We start from the raw sequence: 13,226 nt of genomic DNA on the forward strand, positions 1-13,226 counted from the left end.
CACGATTATATGGATGAAGGTCTAACGAGTGGCAGTTTCCTGACAACGAGGCACAGACTGGAACTTCAAAAAACGAAAAGTTCTCTCCTTCTACACCAGTCTCGATCGGCCATTTTGTTACGATTCATAACAAAAATGGCCGATCGAGACGGGGGTATAAGGAGAGAACTTTTCGTTTTTTTGAAGTTCCAGTCTGTGCCTCGATGTCAGGGAACTGCCACTCGTTAGACCTTCATCCATATAATCGTGGTAAGTGCATAATTTCTGTTTTCACAATTCATTTGGAGAAATATTTAGACCATAAATCACGCTAGTCCCGTGAGTATGGTCATATACACGGTAAGCCCCTGGGCTCCGGCCCGCTGCGCGGGCCGGAGCTCCCTGGGTTAAATGTATGCATGATTATGACGTCATATCCATATCTATATTTCATACACGTATGAATTTATATTCATCTTCATAAAACAATTAAAAAAGTTATGACGTTATAGACATCCCTATACTACTGGCGGAGAGCGTTCGCGAAAGCATTATTTGTATAATTTGGCCTCACCACGCAACTGAGCGTGAAGAGAAAAGCTGTATTTTGACCTATGAAAAATAATACATAACACCAATAAAACAGAAAAATATCAACTAATGATAAGACTCTGACTTTTAACTCGAATATATTGAAAAGTAAAAACACAAAACGTAGTTTCATTTGATTTCATAACATTATACATCAAATAAACATTGTTGTGTAGGATATATAATACAGGTGAAAAATATATAGCCCAGTTATGTTTATAGACAGCTATCAACCTTAAACAAAACAAAAACAAACTTGGCATAATGTTTTCATTTCAGTGGCGAGGGTCATTTTTTAACAGACCTGATGCGATCCTAAGGTTTTGCTGCCATGGTGCCACCCACGGTACTTATGTCGATGACACCTCTTCCAAGTGCATTATTTCTTTCAGAGTTTCGAGTGACCATGTCTTTCAGAGCCTCCTTAAATTCAGGGTACCTTACAGCGTAGATGATAGGGTTTGCGCAGGAGTTATAGAATCCAAGAACGGTAAGCATTGAATGGAGATCACTGTTAAGGTAGGATTCAGGAACCCACCCGATGTTATAACCAAGGTAAGCAATCTGGTTCGGAGTCCAGCAGATAAAGTAGACTAGAATGACTATGATCATCATCTTCAGGATACGTTCTCTGGCCACAATGTGGAGTGATGGCATTGGGTTTCTGTTGGAGAGATGGGTAGTCATTCCTTGAGCGTTGTTAGATTGTTGACTTAGCTTACGAGCAATTAGAATCTGTGTAATTAGCATGGCGAAACATGGCACAAAGAGACGCAGACACAACCAGTAATAAGCGATAATAAGTTTTGTGTAGCGGTTTAGATACTGTTCTTTGCACTTGTTGGTGAAGCCGTCTACCGAATGCACAAAGAAGGCGAAGAGTACAGATAAGACAGATAGAATCCAGATAAGACAGATTAAGTTCGAGATACGACGCCGGGTAATGAGGCGCTTGACATGAAGAGGGTACACCACAGCAATGTACCTTTCAACAGATATAGATATTAGAAGATATGCTGAGGCCGTAATGGACGCCCAGAGGAGGCTTTGTGTGATAACAAATCTGCAGTAGAGCTCACCTAACCAGGTTTTTGGAATGTACGTTGGCGAAGGATATGGTATGAGCATCACTGAAGTTAAAAAGTCTGCAACAGCAAGACCTCTGATCAAGGTATCTGTGGATCTGTTTTTCTTCCTGCGATAAAAAAGAACAACAATCACTAGGAGATTTCCTAACATGCCAAGGATTGCAGAGATAAGTTGCAGGATAACTGACCATGACCAATCCATTGGACTCCAGGAAAAATTTACAAGGATTGTCGTATTTGCATCAAGTCCGACCTGCGTTTCATTCGATAGTCCATTGACAATCGTGGAATCATATTGAGTACTTTCATCCATCATCGGTTTCGTCGTTTTCATGATCAGTTCTAGAAATGATGGACTGGTGATCTTAGTGGCCAATTGCTTGTCTGTTAGTATGAACTGTCCGTTTAAGTATTAGTATTACCACGTAGTACAATAATTACCCTTTTGATTTCATAGGCATTATCATGGCTGATTCGGCAACAGTATCTTAACAGTGACAACAATATCAACAAGACGACGGAAGGGCTGAACACAGTTGTTCGACTGTGCTTTGTGCAAACTCTTTCTTCAACTCAGAGTAGACATACTATGAGAGTACGATATTTACTATCACTTGGAGATGAAATCTATGCACGTCAAAGTTGTTTTCCTAAATATTTTCCAAATGGCATGCAGTTCGCCCCCATATTTATATAAACAGAAGTAACATGATAAATGAAAATATTTTTTATGATATCCAGACGTCGAAGTTATAATAAAAGCTCGATATATCAGTGGACCAGTTTAATTAAAGAAAGAGCACTATATACGTTGACGCTGATCGATGATTGACTTCGGTTCATAATATTGATATCGTTCGAATCAGTAGTACCGGTAGTTTACATAGAATTAGCATTGACTTTGTGTACGTTTTGAGGGCTTGAATACAAGGCATATGAGGAATTATCTCTTAAACTTTTGATTTATTTGCCCACCGGATTGTTAATAAATATTGTGTACAGAATGAATGAACGAATCGATTAGACCCATTGTACACCGTCTCCTCCTCCCTGCCATGCTCTTTCGAATAAAAGACCACTTACGAACTCACTCTCTTTGCATGGGCAAAGTAGTTAAGGTTGTGTATATACTGAATGAACGAATCGACTAGTTTTGTATAGACCGGACGAATATAATAGACCCATCTTCTACTCCATCTCTCTCTCTGAAATTAAAGCTCTTACAAATGACAGACTATGTAATTACGAACTCTCTTTCTCCCTATTTCTCTTTGCATAGAGGCCTACTGATATTAATACCTCTCAGATCGACCTTACTACTCTTAATAAATGAACGTTTCTATTTCTTTTTCTCTTACCGAATGAACTTTTCTCAAATCGAATATTTTACTTTCAATAAATGAACAGTTCTATTACTATCATCTCAATGCGATCCCTTTTCACCTTGACTGAAAGAACGACTTTATTATACCCATTGTACATCATCATCTCCCTCTCTCTGTATAACTCTTTCGAATAAAAGACACTTAGATATTTATCTATACATTATTTGGTCCACATATTCCCCGCTTCGAACGTTCCCTCTTTACACATCCCTATTCATTGGAATAACTTTGTGCACTAGCTCCTCTCACGCTATTCATTAGACCCATTAATTTGCTACTCTCTATCAATGGTCTTAAGCTATACATTCTTCCCTGGTCCACACACCCCCGCCCCCGCCTCGATCATTCCCTCATTACACATCCCTTTTTTAACTACAGGAAATATCGCTCAAACTTTTATTTTTTTCCAACCGACTGTCAATGTAATGTAGTTAAGTTTGTGTACAGAATGAATGAACGAATCGATTAGCTTTCATTACCTATTACCTATAACAGGATGTACTGGAAAATGCAGAGGTCTGCAGTCGAGATTCAATGTTTCTCTCTCATCCAAATATTCTCCCTCAAAGTTTGCTATAACAGTGTCAGTGCCCAGTGGGAATGAAGGGCATTGCTGCTTAAAATATCTTAATATATCCGCTCTTATATAGCGATTAATGCATCGGAACGACGTGTCTAAGTCGTTTACAGATACTTCGGTTATCGGATTCAATCATTCATTCCGGCACACAATGTGTGCACATCCTCCACTCCCTGGGGAGTATTCCAGTCAGTCGACGGTGGGGCGCACACAGTACTGGACAAGCTGCAATGACTTTCACATCCTACCGGGTACCCATTTAGCACCTGGGTCGAGAGTGGCAAAGTGTGGATTAACGCCTTGCCAAAGGACGCCAGACCGTGGTGGAATTCGAACACACGACCCTCTGTTTACAAGGCTAAAGTCAGAATCACTATACCTCGGCTTATCCTATGTGTTTCATTCCCAAGGATGATGGTACCACTGTGCATTCCACAATCAAGCTTATCAAGTCTGGTTTTGAAGGAGTTTACAGATGGAGCAGAGACAACTTCATTAGGTAGTGAGTTGCAGGCATGAACTACTCTAGCTCCAAAGTCAGTTGTTCTAACATTCAATCTGCCTCTTTTCTGGAAGAGTTTGAAAGGGTGACCTCGAATTGCCTCAACAGTAAAAGATGAGAAGAACATATCCCTTTCAAGCCAGTTTATTCCATGCACTATTTTAAAGTCTCGATCATGTCACCTCTTCTCATTCTGTATTGGAGGGATGGTAGTTTTAGAGCTCGAAGCCTGTCTCCATAGTCTAGCATTGCCAAGGATGGTATGAATTTTGTTGCTTTTCTTTGTACCTTCTCAATCTCCTTCATGTCATCCTTGTATCTTGGGTGCCTTCCTGTATTCAAGGATTGGCCGTACTGGTTTTGGGTTTTGGAATTGTATCCCTATACCTGGTGAGGAAGGTTCTCTCGAGTACTCGGCTAGCTTTCAAGACAGCTGAAGCAACATGCGTGTGAAATTTCAGTTCAGAATCCATTATAATTTCCAGGTCTCTTTCTTCCGACACTTCCTCAAGAGTGGTTCCATCAAGGCTGTAGTTGTAATGCAAACAATTTCTGCCAATGTACAAGAACAGTGGCGGACCGTGACCCGGAGGAGACAAATCATTGGAGGGGCGCATCATTGTTCACAAACAATACAGTGCCCCTCCAATAAATTGTCTCATCTGGGTCACGGTCCGCCACTGTACAAAAACTTACATGTTCCTATGTTGAACTGAAGCTGCCATTTCTTAGACCATTTTATGAGTATATCTAAATCAGCTTGCAGGATTTCACAATAAGTATTTGTAACTTTTTCTCTGAGGATCTTGGTATCATCTGCATATATCCGTACAATGCTCCTCATTATTTCTGGCAGGTCATTGATGAATATCACAAATACTGTTGGACCGAGGACACTGCCTTGCGGTATTCAACTCTTTTACTCACTCCACCTTGAAAACTGACTATCGATAGCAACTCTCTGTCTACGTCCTGTCAGGGAAGCATGTAACCACTGCTAAAGATTGCAAGTTATTCCATATCCTTTGAGTTTGCTTAATAGACGCTCATGGGGTACAAAATCGGAAGCTTACGAAAGTCAAGGTATATTGTGTCAATGTCATGTCCACTGTCTAAGGATGATGCCCAGAGCTCCATAACTTCCAATAACTGGGTTACACATGATCTACCAGGGAGCAGGGAGGAACCCATACGGGGCATGACATGAAGCCTCGGATTATAGATTCCAGAATCTTGCCGATAACAGACGTGAGACTGATCGGGCGATAATTTTCAACAGCATTGCACAGGAGTGATGTTTGCATCTTTCCAAGATTATGGGAGTGCTCCTTCTTTTACAGATTTCCTGAATATGATAGTCATGGGTACATATCGTGTCAGAACTGGAGGTGATGTCAATGTCAGAAAGAGTGATACCATTATGTCGTTCCTTTAGATCAGGGACATAGTTGATAACTTGATAGTTGATAGTTGTAACACCCTGCACATTCTTTAACACTCCCAAGCTTCTACGAGACTGATGTAAAATATTTCTTTAAACATCTCTCTCAAAGTCTTGTCTTATTTTCTGAGCATTTTCCTTAGTTTCTTTGCTTCAGCCCTAAACCTTTCAAAATTTCTCCTAGAACGATTTTTCCTGTATGATCTCCATGCCCTATACTTTAGTTTGTGCTGCCTCATTGCAGTTCTAGTCATCCTAATCTTGTTCTTTCTTCTCATTTTAGAGTCAGCCTTAGAGATGTTTATGTCTATCTCAGTCTCAAATTCGGATGAGAAGAGGTCCCATGCTTGATGGACATCCAAGTTTTAAAGATTTTCCACCCTGTTTACATCCAGAATAGCTATGTTTATTGCTGCATAGTGTCCTCTGTGCTACCTATTATATCTATATCCAGTTTGCTTTTTGGTTGAGATGTTGGGATATAGGTCTACATTAAACAGCAAGCACACATGGTCACTTAATCCTAGATTTGGGAAATATCATATTACTGATCATTTCCTCCTTGTGATCAGTAGATCAAGGATGGTAGGATATGCTGCCCATCCCTAGTCTGAGTGCTCTCTGTGATATGCTGATGTAAAAACATTATATTCGACAGTCAATACATATCTTTTCATCTGATGTACGAGACTCCCATATAGGTTCCAACAAATGGTAGGGCAGTTGAAATCTCCTACGACAAGCAAGTGTGATGGGTTACTGCTTACAACCTCATGGAAAAGTTGGCATAATTTATCAGTATTGGAGTTTGCTTTCCTCAAAGTGGGGCTACGATATATAGTACCAACTGTCAGTGTGTCATTGTTCTTAATATACGCATACCTATCCATATACTCTCCTCAAAATCAGTTTCAAAATGGACTTAACAGTGGATGCATCCCTTTTTGTACATATACCACTACGCCTCGTACTCCCTTTTTCTCGATGTTTGTGTAGGTTATATAGCTATCTATTTTGTAGTTTTCCTCGATTGGTTTTACATTAAAGTTTTTTGGCATCTGGTTGTTAACTAACAGATAGTAAAGCTAACTCATCCAGCTTGTTGAGTAAGCTGTCACTGTTTGTATACAAGACTCTCATCCCATCATTATTTATGTTTCTAAAGTAAACTTTGTCTCCAGTCTTGCATCTATCAGCTTCATGTTCTTCATCTGATATAGAAGACGAATATTCTGTGTCATTACCTGATTCACAGATGGAAATTTCAGATTAAAAACAAGTAGAAGCATTATCAGTCAAAGAAATGTTCTCTTCCTGGGCATGAACCAACCCTGTATTAATTGGCATGCTCAATTTGAGTCCCATTTTCAAAGTCCAATGTTCATGTATGTCTCCCTCTATTTATTTACATTGGACATGCATAATATGCATGTCCAATTGGTGGTGCCTGATGTCAGATGTTTGATGGAGTCTCTGCATGGCTTGGGCTACTTTTAGTTGAAGTCAGTGGCGGACCGTGACCCGTAGGAGATAAAGCATTGGAGGGGCACTGTATTCTTTGTAAACAATGCTGTGTCCCTCCAATCCTTTGTCTCCTCCGGGTCACGGTCCGCCACTGGTTGAAGTACCAAGTAAAGAATTATCTCCTTTCTTTTTACTACTATCGTCAAGGTCAGTGCTCCTTGTATTTTCATAATATGTGGCAACATCTACTTGTATATCTTTAGTTGATGTCTGGCTATCTGAACAGATAGGACATGGGTGTAAGAAGACTATGCAAAGAGCTGTTGTCCCCATGATTGTCTTGAATGATCGAATTAGCCTGCTTCCCAACAGGACTATTATCTTCAAAACTGTCCCCAGTCTTTGGTTCTGGGACACAAGGCTTCCGATTCTCTGGGTTGTCTCTGTGATATGTGCTATCAGGAATTTTTTTTATTCCTGAGGCATTAGAAGCAGTTATTACAATGGATTTAGAAGGAGCTAGAACATAGTGATAGAGATGTTTTGGTGTTTCTAAGTGGTACTTCGTCGTGGCACAATCTTATCATGTTTGATTACTAGGTTTTGCTCACCGTTCTCTCTTCCTTTCTTTACTTCCGCTCAGTTCCTTGTGTTGAAGCCCTAGCTGAGCAGTTCTATCTGGGTCAACATATGAGTTTACCCATACAGACTGAATGAACGAATCTATTAGACCAATTGTACACAGTCTCCCTCTCTCTCTTGAGCTCTTTCGAATAAAAGACTATGTACTTACGAACTCTCTATTTGCATAGGCCTACCTCTTTTGTGTAGTTTAGGTTGTGTACAGACTGAATGAACGAATCGATTAGTTTTGTACAGACCGTACGAATCTATTATACCCATTGTTTACCATCTCACTCTCCACCCCTTATCTCTGAACGAATCCATTACCTTTTACTCTAAAACGACTCCATTAAATTTTACTCTCACTGAATGAACGAATCTATTAATATCATTTCATCTCAAATCGAATCTACTCTTGGAAAAATTTGATATATTACTACCATCCTCAATCGATCCTTCTGACATTGACATCACCTCCAGTTCTGACACGATATGTACCCATGACTATCATATTCAGGAAATCTGTAAAAGAAGGAGCACTCCCATAATCTTGGAAAGATGCAAACATCACTCCTGTGCAATGCTGTTGAAAATTATCGCCCGATCAGTCTCACGTCTGTTATCAGCAAGATTCTGGAATCTATAATCCGAGGCTTCATGTCATGCCCCGTATGGGTTCCTCCCTGCTCCCTGGTAGATCATGTGTAACCCAGTTATTGGAAGTTATGGAGCTCTGGGCATCATCCTTAGACAGTGGAATCTACTATTTAACGAATTTAATGTATTACTACCATCCTAAATGAAATCATTTCTGTCAATAGGATAACCGGTCATTAAACTACATATATAAAAAAATTAAATCTCATTTATTAATACCAACGAATTTGACATGTACACCTAACTATTAAATCGAATCATTTCATTTATCAACTCTTAATCGAAATTAGCACTACAAAGGATTTTTACGCGTACATCTCACTAAACGAATCCTTTCATTTATCGACTTTTATAAATTTGCCCATTCTACAGTAATTGCTGCTTATTTTTTAATCTTACTGGACAATATGCCTCCCGCATTGGGTAAAATAATGCCCCAAATTGGTTGGACACATAATTTCCCTCTCGCTGGTAACAATTTTACCCAATATTTTCTACAGTGTACAAATGAGGGATAATAAAAATGAAAATAACGAGAGACTAAAAAAAACGAGGACATAGGATGATAATCATGAAGAAAGATGTGATGGTGTATTTATGGGAGAGACGATAGGTAAAAAAAAGTCAAGGAAAAAATGCACTACACTGAGAAACAAATTTCAATGCTTGAGAAAAGAAGTGAAAGAACCATTGAAAGATCAATATCGAAATTAGAGTATACACAGAGAGAAATGATATTTATCAAAAGAAAATTACATGTCTAGAAAGAGAGAAACGATTATATGTTGAATCTGATGAGAAGAATAGTGATCACGCTTGATGACTGTAGCAACGGTTGGAACAGTACACATAAAAGTGTCAGTCGTATCTAATTAATTCTCATTCTAATGATGGACACAAGATTGAAAACTCCCTTCACTCTCTTAATAGGTGGACCAACCGGATCAGGCAAACCAACATTTGTTAAGACACTCTTGAAAAAAAAAAAGATGTTGTGGACCATATCTTTGACCACGCTGTCTGGTGTTATGGGGAATATCAAGATGGTTATGTTGATATGGAGAGGGATGTGCCTGACATACAAATTCATGTAGGAATACCTTCCAATCTTGAACCGATGTTTGACCGTAAAGAGAATAATCTGATCATCCTTGATGATTTAATGACTGAAGCCATTAAAGATAAGATAATCACACATTTGGTCACAAAGGGTATAGTCATCATAGAAATATTTCCGTCATACTTCAAAATGTATTTTTTCAAGGAAAGGAAAGTCGTACAAAAAGTTTGTACACTCACTACAAAGAGATATACCCAAATAAAGTTAAATTCTTCCAAGAGGCATATGGTGATGCCACTTCCAAACCAAATGGATGCCTTCTAATAGATCTGAAACCTGATACACATGATCGTCTACGGCTAGGAACGGAAATTTTGCCAGGGGAATGACAATATGTCTATAGTATGAAACAACACATTCTCATTGATGATATAAAAGTGAATGGAGATCTATTGTGCTGGACATCATTCTAGTATAAATGTTGGTAAAGTAAGGTAAGATGACTCATTTATCATGTCACAGAATTTGAAGAATAATGTACCATATCTTCATGCCTTGGCTCGTGGAAACAATATTCAGAGACAAGGACAATTAAAGGGTGCTAACACAGATTCGGTCAAATGTATTTGTGAATATGCTCTCAAAATACTGAGGGGTAATATACCTCTCTCTACAGAGGAACTTTCTACAACGAAGAACTTCGAGAGGGTTGTGACACCTCGAGACGATGTGTACAGAATCGAACGCGTACTAGGAAAGAGAAAACGTGGGAAATTGATAGAATATCTTGTGAAGTGGCAAGGTAACCCAGATAAATTCAACAGTTACGTCACCGAAATACAAAGGATTGATTGGCAAGCTTAATTAAGAGTAGGCATGGCTGTGTTATCCTCAAAATCTTTTAATGTTACCTTACCAAGTAATAGCTAATTGTGGGATTGTGTGAGATTCACTATCATTATCGCTGGTATAACTACTTGGAGGAAGACAAAGATTCGAAAGTATCCTATTCATACGAAAGAGGAGAGACATACTAGTAGTCAGACTATCACATGTCCGATGGTCATTATTCTGACATTCACGATTTTCTAAGAGATTAGTGCCCGAAAGAATTGTTGATAAATAAAAATTTGCATGTCGGACCCAAAACTGCTCAAAAACGTGAATTCATGTACAAATCCAATGCAAATTGTGTATTTAGCCAAAATTGATAAATGTATCATTATTTCTACTTTTACTGATTTAATTTAGTTTATTTTTTCTTGATTATGATCAAAATTGAGTCTGCAACAATTTCCATAAAAAAAAACCAATAAAAACACAAAGTTGAAAAACAAAGAAATACTTAAGAAATTTAAAAAAAAACAATAAAATACATAAGAACGAAATGGCGATACCAAATTTTTTTTGGAGTACATTTGATCGGCATCCTACAAAGAGTCTGTGAATACAACATTAGCAGTTTTGAGGCAGTATAATAGTTGGTTAGAGCAAATGTTTTATATCATGAATAAATTAGCATAATTAATTCATTAAATGAAAAATCTTATTATAAAAAAAATAATCATACAGCCTTGTAGACTATATCGCACACTACCACTGTGCAAATTTTCGCGGCGCTCGCGCCATCGAAGGCCGAGATCTCAGGGGGGGGGGGCGGAATCCGCCCCTCCCCGGCTGTGAGATGGGTCCAAATAACCCTGCTCTTTTAGGATTATCTTGTCTTCGGTTGGTTTTAGACCATCCTTCGTGAACATGTACCCGTAGAACTCTATCTCTTTAACGGATAATTGTTTAAGGTGACATCGAAGTCTGCTGCTCTTTGTAGAACTTGTTGAGTGTCTGGTTGTGATCTGATAGCGTCTTCCCACCTTTCAGTATGTCATCTCTCTGCCTCAGGCAGTAGGGAATATCGCCGAAGATCCTCTCGATTACCTAATCGAATAGTGAGGATTTTGCCTAAAAATTTGTCTCCTCGGTCTCATGTTACCCCATGGTGTACTGAATGTGGCAACAGTTCTTGATGCTGGATCCCAGATTAGTTGATGGTATCCCCGTTTCATGTTAAGTTTAGAGAATATTCTGCAGTCATGGGATTTGTACATGCAATCTTCCACCATAGGTGTTTGCATGATTCGACTACTGTCCATGTGTTTGTTCACAACTCTCTAGTTCACGCTAGCTCTGATCATGCGTGGTTCCAGTTCATCTTACGGTGTACCATCAAATCTAGGTTTTGGTTGGACAACCAATGGTGAACACCAAGTGACCGGTTCATCTTCTGGGATCTCTTCAAATATCTCCTCTTCCACACACTGTTCTAGCCACTTCTTCAATGGTTTCTGTACTGGTCTGGCTTTTTGTGTCACTGGAGCCGCATCAGGATGCATGTGCATGAATTTAGCATAGATTTCCTTGTCGTTTCTACAATCGTAAATCTTGCCGATCCCTTCAAATCTCTCTTTGTATTCATCCACTTTTTCCTTTACACTCGATGGATTTGTCAATATTTTCTGCACCTTCTCAGTTTTCAATTCATTCTCCTCCTTGAGAGAGCCTAGCATCTGGTCGTATTTCCATCATCCCTAGAGCAATAGATAAGATTCTGCAAGCAACGGGAGAGAATTTATCTTGCCTTTTACAACGAAGAATTGAGTTTCTATCCCTCTAGTCTCATTTTGAATGATCGTGTTGGATTCCCCTTTTACTTGCAGTTCAGTTTGGAGTGTTGATATTTTTACCCGATTTTAACGTCGGTCGGTTCAAGCAGCAACTCTTTGTCTGTTCTTGGAGAAGGGCTTGAAGATTGATGTTCATCCATCACGTTTACATCAGCTCCACTGTCAAGCTCAACATGTGTATCTAGGTCTGCGATTTTGACGTATGCTTTCCTGTTTGTACCTCCCACCTTTCTAAGGATAGTCTTCACTCTATTCATGTGTGATACGAATTGAGTTGTCATTTGTTTCAGTCTTCCTCACTCTGTGTTTCTCTGTGTGGTATTTCTTGTTCTGCCTCTGTCCAGTTTTGCACACATGCAGCAGAAAAATGGTTTGATTTACCACACTTTTTACACTTTTGTCCATAGGCTGGGCATTTTTTTTACCTTTGCCATGTTTGTTATGCTCACAGTATGCGCATCTCGTCTGCTTCTATCGTCGGTTGATGTCGTTTGTTTCTGGTTCTATTTATCTGGTATCCATCTTTTCTTTTGTAGCTTTGCTGCATGTTTGTCAGTTGGGGTTTCATTTCTCATTTTATTAATTGGCATTTTGACATCTTCCAGTTATGATGCTTCATTAATCAATTGTGAGAGTGTCCACTGCTTCCCAATAGCTTTTTGAATGAGTACTGGATTTTTGATCGTTTGGAAAAGGTGTTCCATTATTCTTTTATCAGTTGTTGCCCCAAATTCACAATCTGCTGCTTCTTCTCGCACTCTACCAGCATACGCAATTGTGGTTCCCCTTCACCCATTCTTGTTTTGAGAAAGACATGGCATGGTGCTTAGTTCTTTTTGGTTTATAGCAGTCATCCAGCTTGTTCTTGATCTTATTGTAGCAATCAATTCAGCGCTACCTTCTATATCTGGCAATTTCCTTGCCCCCGTAAATCACTAGTGCATCAGCGACGATATATTAAGACTCGGATGCAACTTTGTAGTTAAGATCAATACTTTTATTACCGTAACCATATCAAGTGTCGGAAAACGTATTGTCGCATAACCAGCGCAGATGGCGCTATAACATCAGATACTAATCAACTGGCGTAATCACTTTTTCCTTATGTAGATGAAAAGAATTTTGCAATGATCCAAGGCGAGAAGCTTAGTGAAGGTATTATGTTATTATAAAG

At 39.1% G+C, this 13,226-nt stretch overlaps 1 protein-coding gene across 1 annotated transcript; it reads right to left on the reverse strand.

Moving 5' to 3' along the window:
- Positions 1 to 885: 885 nt before the first annotated feature.
- On the reverse strand, positions 886 to 1,971 carry LOC135155725 (QRFP-like peptide receptor). Its single transcript, XM_064105786.1, has one exon. The coding sequence runs from the start codon at positions 1,969 to 1,971 to the stop codon at positions 886 to 888; it is 1,086 nt and encodes a 361-aa protein (XP_063961856.1).
- Positions 1,972 to 13,226: the final 11,255 nt, after the last annotated feature.

Source organism: Lytechinus pictus, chromosome 10 (assembly GCF_037042905.1).
Source record: "Lytechinus pictus isolate F3 Inbred chromosome 10, Lp3.0, whole genome shotgun sequence".
NCBI lineage: Eukaryota > Metazoa > Echinodermata > Echinoidea > Temnopleuroida > Toxopneustidae > Lytechinus > Lytechinus pictus.